The sequence below is a fragment of the Octopus bimaculoides genome, chromosome 14 (genome assembly GCF_046866305.1).
Source record: "Octopus bimaculoides isolate indiv1 chromosome 14, ASM4686630v1, whole genome shotgun sequence".
In the NCBI taxonomy this organism is placed as follows: Eukaryota; Metazoa; Mollusca; class Cephalopoda; order Octopoda; family Octopodidae; genus Octopus; species Octopus bimaculoides.
The window spans coordinates 47,524,099-47,539,098 of record NC_142941.1 but is presented as its reverse complement, the minus strand read 5'-3'; the positions used below and the strand labels follow the sequence as shown (position 1 = coordinate 47,539,098).

At 39.4% G+C, this 15,000-nt stretch overlaps 1 protein-coding gene across 8 annotated transcripts in view; it reads right to left on the bottom strand.

Moving 5' to 3' along the window:
• Nucleotides 1–1,019: 1,019 nt before the first annotated feature.
• The window catches only part of LOC106880489 (synaptic vesicular amine transporter), a 187,706-nt gene continuing 173,725 nt past the window's right edge, over nucleotides 1,020–15,000 (bottom strand). For all 8 annotated transcript variants that reach the window (XM_089362807.1, XM_089362809.1, XM_089362808.1 and 5 more), the window contains 6 exons: nucleotides 7,655–7,706; nucleotides 6,334–6,397; nucleotides 4,509–4,628; nucleotides 3,947–3,992; nucleotides 2,869–2,956; nucleotides 1,020–1,243 (listed from right to left, as the gene is read on the bottom strand). In XM_089362807.1, the coding sequence (XP_089218933.1) occupies nucleotides 1,148–1,243; nucleotides 2,869–2,956; nucleotides 3,947–3,992; nucleotides 4,509–4,628; nucleotides 6,334–6,397; nucleotides 7,655–7,706 (466 nt within the window). In that variant the 3' untranslated portion in view covers nucleotides 1,020–1,147. The remainder of the gene's footprint in view (nucleotides 1,244–2,868; nucleotides 2,957–3,946; nucleotides 3,993–4,508; nucleotides 4,629–6,333; nucleotides 6,398–7,654; nucleotides 7,707–15,000) is intronic.

Sequence of the window (15,000 nt, the reverse complement as noted above, 5' to 3'; positions counted from 1 at the left end):
GACCAAGGCGAGCAATTTTGTGGGGTGGGCGTTACGTTGACCCTAGCGCATGACTAGTACTTTATGTTTAAAAGATATATATATTTATATATATATATGCATACATGTGCATGCCCACACACACATATGCACGTACACACATACACATATGCATGCGCACATACACATATGTATGTATTCATATTTTCTAATGTTTTATATCAATGTTATCATCTTTGCAAACAAGACATTATTATTATTATTATTATTATTATTGTTATTATTGTTATTGTTGTTATTATTATTGTTGTTGTTGTCATATTGTTATGTCAATGTTGTCTACCTTCATCTCGGCTTGCTTTCCCCCCCACACGTGTCTGTTCAGAAGCAGTTTCTGTGCACAGAACTGTGTTTGGTTGTGCATGGATGTGAGGTGCACAAGCCTGTAGCCTTTTTGTTTTTATGTTTTTTTAGCACCGGTGATGTTGATGAGACAGACATGGAATAGTGTTTGGTGGGGTTGGAGGGGGTGGAGACAGAGGGGGTAGTAGTTGGAGTAGAAGAATGATGAGTGGGAGGAGGAAAGTGAAAGTGTGTGAGAAAGGGAAAGAGAGAGAGAGAGAGAAAAAGAGAGTAAAAAACCACTGAGATATGAAGGAGGAGGAGGAGGGTGAAAGAGAAAAAGGCTAAAGAAATGGGTTGACCATATATTTAGATTACATAGATTAACGGACAGCCACATGAATAGAAATATATATATATGTATATATATATATATATATATATATATATATATATTTATAGAGAGAGAGAGAGAAAAGACATGGAGCTCCTCATACGGTCGTTGCCATCTTCCTAAACTTTTCTCTTTCCCCAAAATTCCTCTGAAGATTTCTCAGTGACTTGGATCTTCTTAAATGTTGTTGTAATTGTTGTTGTGCATAGTTTACACATTTTCTGCTGTTGATATATTGTTGTTGTTGTGTCTGTGTTTTGTGGTGGTTGTTGTTCTATTTGTTTTGTGGTTGTTTATGTTCTTATTGCCATTGTTGTTGCTATTGTTGTAGTTGACATTCATATATAACCATTGTTATTCAAATTCTCCCCCCCCTCTTCGCCCCAGTGAAAGCACAACAGGGTGCGGCGGACAGTCTGCGGCCACACACCCTCAGTAGCCGCCTTCATCGTCTTCTGATGTCGTATCCCGTTTACTTTGGTTGTACGTCACATATTGTACTGGACATTGTTCGTTCATCACCAGCGACTGTGGAAATAGAAAGAAAGAAATGAGAGAGAGAGCGAGAGAGTGAGTAGCGGGAGGAATATCGATCACTGCAACAGCAAAACTTCACTGAAAAAAACAGGTATTTTTATCATAATTGCCGTATCATGGTATTGACCAGGATTTCGGATGTTGTTATACATCGCTGATCACAATACGCTTCGCATTGTTCTGGCGTTTGAATGATGCCAGCCGGCTGGCTGGGTGAACAGGCCAACATCCACGCTTGATCGGGAGGCTAATCCGTTGTAGGGTGACCCATTTACAGCCGAGTGGATTGGAGCAATGTGAAATGAAGTGTCTTGCTCAAGAACACCTTGAGCCGCTCGGTCAGGGAATTGAACCCACAACCTCACAATCATGAGTGCAACACTCTAGTCACTAGGCCATGTGCCTTCACACTTTTATTCTAATATATGGTTAGAAATGAATTTCATAGTTCACACACACACACACACACACACACACACACACACACACACACACACAGTGTCCGTCCCACAATGTGAGGGCACATGTCTTAATGCCAATCTGATGAAGTGCCACTTCATTACAATCAACCGTAAATATTGTAGTAACTTTTCTCATGGAATTATTTACGTGCAATGGCGTTACAAACCAAGTGACACCGAAGCAGTTGTAACTAATTAACTAATTACATCTACACAGGTATGGCTGCGTGGTAAGAAGCGTGCTTCCCAACCACATGGTTTCAGGTTCAGCCCCACTGCGTGGCACCTTGGGCAAGTGTCTTCAACTATAGCCTTGGGCTGACCAAAGCCTTGTGAGTGGATTTGGTAGATGGAAACTGAAAGAAGCCTTTGTGTCTGTGTTTGTCCCTCCACCATCGTTCGACAACCGATGTTGGTGTGTCTACGACCCGATTTCTTCGACTAAAACCCTTATAGGCAGTGCTCCAGCATGGCCGCAGTCAAATGACTGAACCAAATAAAAGAATATATATATATATATATATATATATATATATATATATATATATATATATATGGTCATGCTGGGGCACCACGGAGAGAATCTACAGTTTCAAACAAATGTGAGCAAGAACATCCCGTTTATCGTTTGGAAATTAGACACGGGGCTCTTAGAGCGGAGATATGGTGGACAGAGTAGTCCTATTCAACAACAGAGCACGAAAGAATAGGTGAAGAGTTGAACTGCCAACCACCGTTCAGGCATCAAAATCAATGGAGTATAATCGTCAAAGAGTGATCTCCCCTGACAACACATAACATCCGTGCGCTCTCTCTCTCTCTCTCTCTCTCTCTCTCTCTCTCTCTCTGCAGCGGTAGCAACATTATCATAATTAGCTGCCACATAGTCTAACCGTTATCTTTCAGTTACTTTAAACAGCCTTTTCCGCTGGGGAACTGGGCAGCCTCTACCCTGTTGGCTCTCAAACTATACGCCAACATATTAAGAAGTAGGAAAGCACATTTAATAATATAGTCCCAGGTATATTATGCCTTAGAAAAACAGAATGGTTACCGGGTCGATAAAAGCTATGGTCATAAAACGGTTTTTAGTCATAGGTTTTATGACCCCAAGTTAAATAATGATAACAACGACATCAGCAAATTCCCACTTACCATTTTCTCCTCTTTAACCGGTGGATTCCGAAGAAACAGCATTGTCGGAGCGTATAAGATATTTACTATGGAAATCACCCAAATCATCCTGAAGAGAAAAAACATTATTCAAAGTTGCAAAAATTTGTTTGGCTCAACTCATTTCTATTCATTTCTTATTCACTTCTTTCCCTCGACATCTCACTAAACTAACCATTTTCTTTTTCTAATCTAGGTTCCTTTCGAATTTTAAGTAGATAACCCCTCCCCTATCTACGATAACCAAAAGCTATCTTTCAAAATAACCATTTACCTCCTCGTTGAATGCGCCTGAGTATTCTGCAGAATCAGTGAGACACTGTGCGCGTGACGAGGTTGACCGTTTTAATTACAGGTACACTACACACACTGTTCACACGCTGTATTATCACTGTAAGAATTAGTCTTGAAGAACAACTTCTTCGAAACGTTGTGTGTTAAAAATGCAACACGATTTAATGATGTCAGCAGACTATCAGACAATGGCGTTTCGGCGTAATTTTGCCTTTTCAATGGCAGACACCGCCACAGACATCTGAAGACAGCCGTATAGAAACAGAAATTCTTAGCTAGCTCCAGATGACCGAAATTCATCGGTCGGTTATATAAATTCCAGTCTTGACTGGTATTTATTTTCTATCCAGCCCGGGTAAGAATGAAAGAGAAAGTTATCTCCAGTGAAAGACATAAATATCTCTACGCATTTTGTCTGACGCTCTACCGATTCTGGGAATTATTTGCCTTCATTTATATCTGTATAGTAACACATAACATTATATGTATGTATGTGTGTACGTATGTATGTATATACGTGTGTGTGTGTTTGAGCTACGAAACGTATGGGTGCGGACATGCAAATGAGTTGTGTCAATATATGCATGCGCTTATGTGACGCTGATTGACATTAATGTTTCTCTATAATCAGGTGCACATATTTTTGTGTGTGTATGGCTGTGTATGTGTATAGAGTGTATGTAGATGTCTGAAACATTGATTGTGTGACTGGAATAAATTTTGTTAAAAAACAGCCACGACCATCCAATAAAGGTGGGACACTTACCCCGGAAATCCCAAGCACCTCACAATGGCACCACTAACGGCAGGACCTAGAAAATGGAAAACGTAAAAGTGCGAAATAAGATTTATGAACACACACACACACACACACACACACACACACGACGTTTGTTTAAATATGAGCTGAGAGAGAGAGAGAGAGAGAAGGAGTGTGTATGTGAGAGAGAGAGAGAGAGAGATTTATGAAGTAAGTTCTCGGTGAAGCAAATCTTTGATGTAATCGAAATTTCTAGTTGTAACTTGTTGACTTCATTTCTTTTTCTGAACACACTCTATGTATAAATATATACACTCTATGTATAAATATATACAAAGTTGAAATGTGGTGACAGTAACAACAACAACACCAGCAGCGACCACAACCACTATGATCTACAAAGAAACCTCTACGTCGTTATTCGGCTGGCTAGAAATAGGTATGAAATCTCACCCTAGCATCTTAAAAAGAAAGGACAATTTCTTTTTAAGATGATAGGTATAGACAACAACAACAATATTAGTGAGACACATTCAACTGAACTGTTGGGATAGAAAGACGAACTTACCGACAGCAAATCCCAGACAAAATGCCACATCTGCAATGGCGTAAACGCTACCATAAACAGACACATGACGCAGATCCACCAAATGACCCATTAGCGGCATCATGGATGAATCCACCATTCCTGTGGAGAAGAAAGGAATTAGATGTTGCAAATGGAAACATCAAAATATTTTCGTTCACCAAAATAACACCTGGATGATTAACTTTGGTCAAAAAATGCCTAGGAAGATAATTACGAAATTCAAATGAATTAAAAATTAATTGCTGTGTATCTAGAGCTTAGGTAAACATGTTTCAGTGTTATTAGATCTCGTCGGGGAAGAATAGTTTTAGCAGTTTTACTCATCAGGTCTTACAAGGACTCGCAAGATTTTCAGTGAATGAACATTTGCAGGCATGATTAAAAGAATGACAGAAGAATTTCTCAAGGATGCCTTCAGCATGAAAAATATATTAGGTAGGGGGCTCACGTACTGAATGGAATAAAGCAAACGGTTTTATTAATTAAAATAACACCTACAATGGAAAGTGAGGTTGTACACCCCTCCACCATACACACATTATTTATTTAACTGTCTGTCTATCTATCTATCTATCTATCTATCTATCTATCTATCTATCTATCTATCTATCTAGTGATTAAACAGGACAGCACACATCTCAAGTCATATACAATATTATTATAGGAAGAAATTCAAAATCTTTCAGCTGGTTCGGGAATATCCCCGAGTATGGGACATTCCGTTATCAGAGACAAATTGGGGGGAAAATATGAGAAATGGTATATATTAATGAGATGACGACATAGAGGAAGGGAGTAAAAGAATCAGGAGATGGAAAGAAGAAAGAAGGAAAAAGAAGCATAAAAGTTCATATTTGAACTTTCCGAAGTTATAGAAACCAGAGCATGAGTCCTTAGGTGCAATCCTGCGTAGATCCATGTGGAAAGGACTTACGCAGGATTGCACCTAAGGACTCATGCTCTGGTTTCTATAAATTCGGAAAGTTCAAATATGAACTTTTACGCTTGTTTTTCCTTCTCTCTTTCCATCTCCTTATTCTCGGGGATATCCGAGAAACAGCTGTAAGATTTTGAATTTCTTCCTACGACTTGAGACGTTTGCCTTGCCTTAATGTTTGCTGTCCTGTTTAACAGTTATATATCCACTGCATCAGAATTCTGCAATGGCCCCATAACTACCGTCTCGGCTATAACCTTGGAGCCCTAGTAATACGTTACAGTACTTGCTTAGCGTACCTAATCGTTTAGATCACCAGTGAACTAAACCCCTATACTTTGAATATATATATGGATACATATTCACACAAATTTAGCATTAGCAGCAGCTCTAAAGCAAAATCCTGTTCTATACAAATTAATTAACACATGCGTATTGTTGAAAAGCGAAAAGCTACAGTTTTTTTTTTCGTCCGGGTAAAACACAATATACTTCAGAGCGAGGCGAAAGAAATCACCCCGAAAGTGATCGCAAGAGCGAAGTATGCGTATTTCGCCGTTTTTGTGGATTGTCAGTGTTACGTATTCGTGTCACTTTCGAAACGAAGTGGAATTGGCCAGCCTGAAGCATATAGAGACAGCGTATAAACAATACATTTGATGGAAATGGTTAAAATAAGTAGTGTACGAAAAAGAACCTGGGTTCGACATAATGAACGAAAACCACGAAAGACTGTGGCATCGTATGACCGGAATCTAAATACTGGAATGGGAATAAGAATTTAAATAGAACCCCCAAAACAAACGCCCCCCCCCCCACAAACCGCTTCTCAATAGACCACGTCGGCTCAATTAAGATAGTACTTACCAATTCCAAAACCTACAGCAATATGCGGCACTATTAAATGGAATATATTCTTGGCAAATGGAATCTAGAAGAAATATGTAAATTATTATTATAATTAATGAAATAAGAAGATGAGGCAAAGAAAAAAAAATGGAGAGAATGGAGAATTGGAAAGAGTGATTACGGCTGAAAAGGAACCGAACTCGAAGTGAATAAATAAGATCAAACCTCGTCTTAAATGGGTGACTTGTTTTTTATTTAGTTGCATCTTGTCTCATTGATTTTATTGTTACGTCGTACACAGCTAGTCATTGTTTTATAAATTGTATCATTGTGTTTTATTCTTAATCCCGTAGAAGTTTTGCTAATGTTTAGAGGAAATCTCAACGACATCATGATGAAGTCTCATTTATATCATAATGAAGTCTCGTTGATATGATGTAGTCTCGTTGATGTTTCATCAATGTTTCCTTTACATGTCGGTAATATCTCATCAAAGCGGTTTAAGTCCAAGTAAAAATTGATCTAGAAAACTTGTGATCAACGGCATTCCAGCCACGACCATCCTGTCCTTTTGTATAAGTTTCTTTAAAGATGGCATTGCCATTTGAGAGAATTTAGCTGCTCTTAATAACAGGATTGTGATATGATCGAGGGTCATTCGTTGGCTTGTGTCTCTTCATATATTTTTGTTATATTGTTTCTCTTCGCTCTTCCTCCGCATCTATTTCTCTCAATATGTCCATCTGTCTTCCGTTATGTCAGTCAGCATCTGGTATCCAGTTGTTTCATTGTGTCCGGTTATCTCCCCTTGTCTCTCATGCTTGCCTGTTGTCTCCAGTTATCTTTCCTTGGCTCTCTCTCTCGCTCTTCTTCTGACCCCTCCCCTCATTGAATGCCGCCATTGCCAACTGTCTCTTGCCATTTTATCTTTTCTGTATCGTCTTCTGTCATCACTAGGACAAGATTCGATCCTACTGCCGGAATCTTGAGCTTGTACCTTCTAACATGACCCTGGTTTAGCTAAAACATCGTAAACGAAAGTTGGTGAACGGAGACTGTGTGAGATTCTCTTGGAGGAACTGTTTTGATGTTACACTTCATCAGCCGCCATATTGAACCCGACCACGTGGTCATTGCGTGTTTGTAGTGGAGTCAGCAGCTGTCAGCGACAGGACCCAGTTTTTGGTCTGCGGTTTGATGACTTTCTTTCTTCCCTGCCACCAGCCTCGTAGACCAATAAAAGAGACGTGGACGACGCTTTCCCTTCCGTGACCACACCAAACGAAAAAAAAAAAAAAAGAGAGAGAGAAAACTTTACGAGAAACAGACGTTTACTTACTGCGATCATAAGAAATCCGATCATCAACATTCCGAGTAGAGCAGTGAGCCATCTGGAAAGAGAGATAGATAAAGGGAGAGGGAGAAAGGGAGAGAGAGAGAGTGAATCAGAGAGAGAAAGAGAGAGAGGGGGGAGGAAGGGCGAAGAAGGTTAGAAACTGTCGGAAAATAATATACTTTTAAAACATACTAATTTATGGATTAACGTTGACTTGCACACTCATATAATCACATATAGTCTCTCTCTCACTCTCTCTCTCTCTCTCTCTCTCTCTCTCTCGCTCTCTCTCTCTCTCTCTCTTTCACGCACAAACTAGCATACAATCACGCACGCGCCCGCTGTGCACGCACGCACGCATATACACACATACTCACTTACTCACACGAGACTTATAAACCGGCACTCCGTCGGTTGCGACGACAAGAGTTCTTCGCAGGGTTCTTCAAACACGACCAGTAAACAAGTGTCCCCTTAGCCTGGTGGCTGTGGACAGCTGACACTTTCCACCCAGCAAAATAAGCCGAGAGTTTTCATCAAATAATAATAATAATAATAATAATAATATGGAAAATCTTTCAAAATACAAAGACCTGGAAATAGAGATAACTCGAATGTGGAATCTAAAAACAGAAACAATTCCTGTCATAGTAGGTGCCTTAGGTATAATAAAAAAATATTCAGACAAATACATAACAAAAATAGCAGGACTTACAAATATATATAACATACAGAAAATTGCACTACTGGGTACTGCACACATTCTACGCAAAACACTTTCAATACAGTAAACATAAGAGCACCACAGCAAACCACAGCACATACCCAAGGCGCACAGAGCTGCGCTCGGTTATGAAGTGAAAGCACGTTATAAAAATAAAACTACTGAATAATAATAATAATAATAATAATAATAATAATAATAATAATAATAATAATAATGAGTTCCAGTTGTTATTTAGAGTTTCAATATGTTGACTGGAATATCAGCGAAATAAGGAAGACTGACAGGAAAATCCCTAAGCTGCTGACTTGCAATAAGTTGCACCACCCAAAGGCAGATGCAGATCGTCTTTACCTACCCAGAGCTGAAGGAGGTCGATGCCTGATCAAATTTGAAATATCTTACAAAAGAACCGCAATTAGACTGACTAAACATCTTGAAACATCTAACGACTGGATGCTAAAACTCGTTGAAAACCACGAGAGACGTAAGAAGTTTCATTCTGCCATGAAGGAAAGCAACAACTTTGTTCGTGAGTTTATGCATAATACTCATGTTGAACAGTATGATGGAAGTGCAGCAACTGTAGTCGTAATCAAAGTGAAATCAATAGCAAAGCAAAACACGCTTGAGCTATTGGCTGATGGGTAGAAACGAAAACCTCTGCATAGCTAATGTTTGGCCAGTAGCAAACAAGCCGATGTAGACCAGAAGCACACCCATCAGTGGCTATGGAGTTCTGGGCTAAAGACAGAGAATAAAGGCTTTATCTTAGCTGCTCAAGATAAGAGCTTATTGACCCGGAACTATCAAGCCAATGTGATGAAAAATGGAGTAGACCCAAAGTGCCGATACTGAAACGATGAGATTGAAACAGTGGACCACCTAATCTCTGGATGTAAGGTTTCAGCACCAGTAGAATATAAATCCAGACACGATAGAGTTGGCCAATATCTACACTGGTTAATATGTCAGCATTATAAAAGCAAAACTGCTGACAAATGGTACAAGCACCACCCTGAGGCTGCAACTGAGGGAGAGAATGTCAAGAGTCTTTGGGACTTCCCAGTACATACAGGACGGACCGTCAAAGCTAATAGACCAGATATTGTTGTGAAAGACCAAAACAATAAAATCTGTTTATTGATTGACATGAACATTCCTTGTGATTATAAGATATTGGCAAAAGAATTTGATAAGCTCAGAAAATATAAAGATTTGCTCATCGAAATAAAAAAAAATGTGGCATCTCAAGATGGTTACAATACCAGTGATTGTAGGAGCACTTGGAATGATTAAAACAGGGACTGAAAATTATTTCAGAATGATCCCTGGCTCATCATCCGTACAGGAAGTGCATTTCGTCCGTCTTTACGTTCTGAGTTCAAATTCCACCGGGGTCAACTTTGCCTTTCATCCTTTTAGGGTCGACAAAGTACCAGTTGAACACTGGTTTCGATGTAGTCGACTTTCCCGAAGCTGCTGGTCTTGTGTCAATATTTGAAACCAATTTATATGAAACATATATCTAATATGCGTTAGATAAATATTTTTATCCTGTAAAACTTCAGTCTATAAACATGGAGCTGGTGTTGGGATCGTTGGCGAGGAGAACTCATTTCAGTTCGCATAAACCTAAGTTTATAAAGAAAAAGATTTTTTTCAAAAGGAAAACTGATTCCACCCAGTTACATCCTTTGCACTTCTGGGTTGATGAAATAAGTACCAATTATATCTCTCATACAAAACATTCAAGTCTTCCGTTCAAATTGGCGACAAAGAAACCCTCAATTCACTGCAGTAGGGACTTCACTGTTTCTCTATTCAAATATCTTCGGGGTCAACCTGCATTTCATTCCTGAAGGGTTGATATTGGGATCAATTCGGTATTAAGAACCAACAGCAACAGCAACAACAGCAAAAATAGTCAAAGTGTGATAATGACAACACAAAGAAGAGCGAAACTGATGCCAATAAGCGATAGCAACCACCAGAAAGAAAGAGGAAGAGCAGTAAATTCGCAACACAGCACAAACAATAGCAACATTAACAACAAACGGAAAAATACAAAAAACAAAACAAAACAATAGCAATAACGATATTAACGTGCCACAACAACAACAACAAGAACAAAAACAACATCTAAAAACAAACAGCAACAAACAATTGAGAGCAACTGTAACAATAATATAACAGCCAATAACAACATTATTGACAACAAAAAACGTAAAATAACAATAATATCACGGCCATCACCATCACCAGTTGCAGCAGTAACAACAACAACAACAACGAACAAAATAGGTTTAAACCAACAAAAATAACAACAAAATAAAAGTAATAACAACAAAGACGAAGACAGTTAAAAAACCTCCCCGTTCTTTCCCCGCACCAAAACAGAAAAGGAAAAAAAAAAATTAAAAACAAAACACCCAGCAGCCACAGTCTGCAGCTCCCCCCCCCCATCTCGTATCATTAACATAAAATAAAAAGAAATAAACCAAACAAAACAACAAACTATAAAATGTTTTCCGATTGGTCCCAAAACGATAAAAGATGGCGTCTTAACTGATTTACTATTGATTGTTAAATTGTTTCTGTTTGCTATTCAAACAGGGAATCGATTGTTAATGGAAGAGGAGGGGGTCGTTACATTGTTGTACATAATGTTGTAGTTGTTTAACCCCAGGTCAGTTGTGACGGAGGAAACCCATGATCAAAGGCGTTCCCAACGTTGACCATCACGTCTTTTTGTACATCTTGGACTCTATTGTCCAATGTGACTCCTTTGAATCAAGTCTTACCGTGATTACTCGACCGTCTACGAATAGCAGGTCGAATGGCCCCACAGAAGAAGCTGAACGAGGAGTCAATGTGATGGTCAAGGGAAGAGTGTTTGTTGTAGTGGTTGAGAGAGTCGTCATTAGCTTAAACTCAGTGTCGGGGTTGAGGGTGCAATCGTTGTATGCTGTAGTGTTTGACGGACAAGTCCTTAATTGTAATATGATGCATTCGTTAACTCTTACATCAATGGGAGCGGCGATTAACTGCTGATATTGTTCTTTTCCTCTTCCCCAATCATATCTGGTCTCCTTGCTTTACTGATAATTTTCTATGAAATTCCATAAAATCCCGAAAGTGTCATCTATCAACACAGCCTCTGCTTCGTGTTCTCACCACTTTTCCATCATTGGAAATTCACGAACTTGTTTACCATCCCAATGCACTCTTTTACTAATGCAGTCAGGCCCGCGTTTATACTCCTTTTGTGCTAGCTTACTACGCTCGCGTTGAAGATTATTAATGCTTTCGTCTCTTTCCCTACACTTTCTGTATTTGCTATTTGGCTGAGCTTTACCAATCACTGTCTAATTTCTTGTTCCTGAGTGGCTTTAATTAACGATTCAATTTTTCGTTTATGTCAAATTGGTAGAGCTCCTCGCTAGCACTTCTAAGTCAGGGACTTCTGGAAATAATCCATTGTAATCACCAGCCTCAAAGTCCCTTGAAACAGACCGGCTAGTTCATTATAGTCGTACCTAGAGTTCTTACCCACCACTAGTTCTCTCTATATTGCTAAAGTGGAATTTCTACCAAATACATTGCGTGGCTACGAGTGGTTGGTAAGCGCCTGACGACATTACAGATACTAATAATGAATTATTTATATTCGTTAGAGCATCAGAAGAAATGCTCTGCGGTATTTTATCTTGGCGCTTCACGTTCTGAGATCAACTCTGTCCGAGGTCAACTTTGCCTATCAACCTTTCAGGGTCGATAAAACAAGAACCAGTCGAGTACTAGAATCGATCTAATCGACTTGCTCCTTCACCCAAAATTCCAAGCCTTGTACTTTTTGTAGAAAGAATTATATTTATTGTTATAACTATTGCAGGCATCCCTTTCGAGCTGTGATAAGGAAGAGCTGTGTCGGTCTATGCAGATGACGAAACCTTGATGGTGTGTCGGACACCACGAAGGTGGAAGTAGTCAGCTAACAAAGTTGGAATTAATGACAGGAGCAAAGATAATTCTGGACAAAACGATGGACTTTCGGTTTGGCACCGGGAGAGGCAAGTCTTTGCCGTTGATCAGCAGAGTAGATTGCTGGACAGACGAATCAGTTTAATTGCTCAGGATCTAGTTTGGTCCGAATTTCAAGTGGGATGCGGTTACGAGCAGGAAGTTCAGTTTAACTCAGAAATGGGATGAGAGGAAGCTATCCCTGGAAAGCTGGGGGGGGGGGGGTTTCATACTGGTTTTGGCAGGACCACGAAGAATATGGGAATCCGATAAAAAGTAATTAATAGCAAAGGTCATTTGAGGGTATACTCAATGTGTAGATCTTATTTCTTGAGAAGGCAGGGGGCACTAACGTTTGCATAATTTAACAGCCATGGATTAAAGGTCTTGCATTTATGAACAAACCAGCAGCAGCAGCTGAAGGGATTGACTCAGCTCGGGAATAAATGTTTTATGTCAGTTGTTTTTTGACGGACTGATTTCTGTGTTCACTTCTCGCGCGCATTTTCACTTTACCTTCCATCATTCCAGGATCGGTGTAACTAAAGTGAAATAAAAGAGACAGACAACACACACACACACACACACACACACCTATCCCAAGGATACACATATGTACATATCTTTTAAAAGGGGGTAAACCAATAACACTTGGGGCCGAACGGTAGGCGGGGAGTTTTCCAAGAGTGCGGCTCATGTAAGCGAATGTCTTTAAAAGTTTGAAAATTTCACAATACTCTATGGTCAACTCAGGGTATTGTGACCAGTGTACAGAAGAGAAATTTATCAATATTATTCCCTGGACGTAAATTTATTGCCAGAAATGATTTTCTTAAAGATTTGGCACAAATTCTCTTTAATTAGGTAAACCTGTTTACGAGAATTAGAATTGTCACAGCGAAGACTATAAGAAGATTAGTATTTGCAGTGGATTCGAACTGCAAACCTAAGGGTCCAACAGTTTATTTGGTGTTTACTTTTGTGAGTATATAAACTGTAAAGTGTTTGAGTGTGTGAAATAGGAAGGGAAGACAACACAGGAGAGGAGAGACAGAGTGTCATTGGATAATGGTGTTCGGAATGGAATGAATAACAATAAAGTTTGTGGTAGTAGAACAGGAGACCGGTTGGTTGGTATTGAGAGGCAGGTGTAGGGATCGGTTGATGGTGAAGCGGAAACGAACCAGAATCAGATTCTATTGCAGACAATATATATATATATATATATATATATATATATATATATATATATATATATTTACTCGACAGAGATATAAAGTAAGAACAAAATAGAGAAAAAGACCCAGTCTTTTCACAAATAAATAACTGCCATAGTTGTCACTCGATGTATGCAGCTAAAATGGTTTCTATTAATGTATGATGGAGGTTGACAGGTGGCGACACCTAACCAGGTTTGAGGGAAGGGTGCTGGCGTCGGAGAGAAATAATTCAACTTCATCAATAATACAAATTGCCCCACAATTTTGTTATCCTTCTTTCTTTTCTTCCTAGCTTATTCTACTTCATCATGGACCCTATTTCAACCCCCCCACACCTTATTTAGCTTTTCTTCTCTTACCTCACTTTTTTTTTTACTCTTTCCGTTTATCCTTCTAAATCTGTCATTGTGTCATTTAGTTTTTCAGTCTCTCTTACTTTCCGTTCTTTCGATATCTTTTTCTCTTCTTTTTTCTTCCTCACCATTCTCCTAATCTGTTTCTCCTCTAATCTACGTCTTTTCTCGTATCTTTCTTCGTTTCACTACCTTATTTTCCTTTCTTTTCTCTCCACTCCGTTTTTGTATTCCTCAAATGTTCATGCTTTCTTTCAACTTCCTCACTTTCTTCTTCTTCTTCTTCTTCTAGTCACCTTCCACCCGTTCACCCTCCCTCATCCTTTACTCCCTTTCCTTTATCTTCTTCTCTCACACAACACCAGCCCTTCAAACCACTCATATAAAAGCACAAAATACACAAAAAGCCAAAAAAAAAAGAAAACAAAACAAAAAAAGCAAACAAGAAAAATACCTGAAGAAGTTAAAATAAATTCCTGACTTTCCTACTTTCATCCCAAACTCTTCTCCCAGCCCTTCTCCTACACCTCTTGCTTAATGAATATTAATGAGCACTTGCGTCTATCGATCCCAATGACTTGAATCATTGTAACCAAGGGAGACGAACGAAAAATTCTAATAAAACGCGAAAAATCACCGAGACTTACTTGGGCCAATATCTGATTTAAAATGGCGGATGGAGATAGATTCGGAAAGATTGGTTGGTTGACTGGTCGGTCGGTGGGTCTGCTGGTTGGCGGACTCGGTTGACAGTAGTAGTAGCAGTAGCAGTAGTAGTAATGGTGGAAGGTGCGATGGTGGAGGTGGTGAGAGTAATGTATACATTGACGTTATGGGAATTTGATATGGTGAAGGGAGTGACGGTGATGGCAGGAGTGATAAAGGCGTTGGGAGTAGAGGGAGTGGTGGGAGTAGAGGAAGTGGCGGGAGTAGAGGGAGAGGTGGGAGTAGAATGAGTGGCGGCAGTAGAGGTAGCAGTGGGAGTAGAGGGAACGGTAGCAGTGACTGTGGTCTATTGGACGGGATATT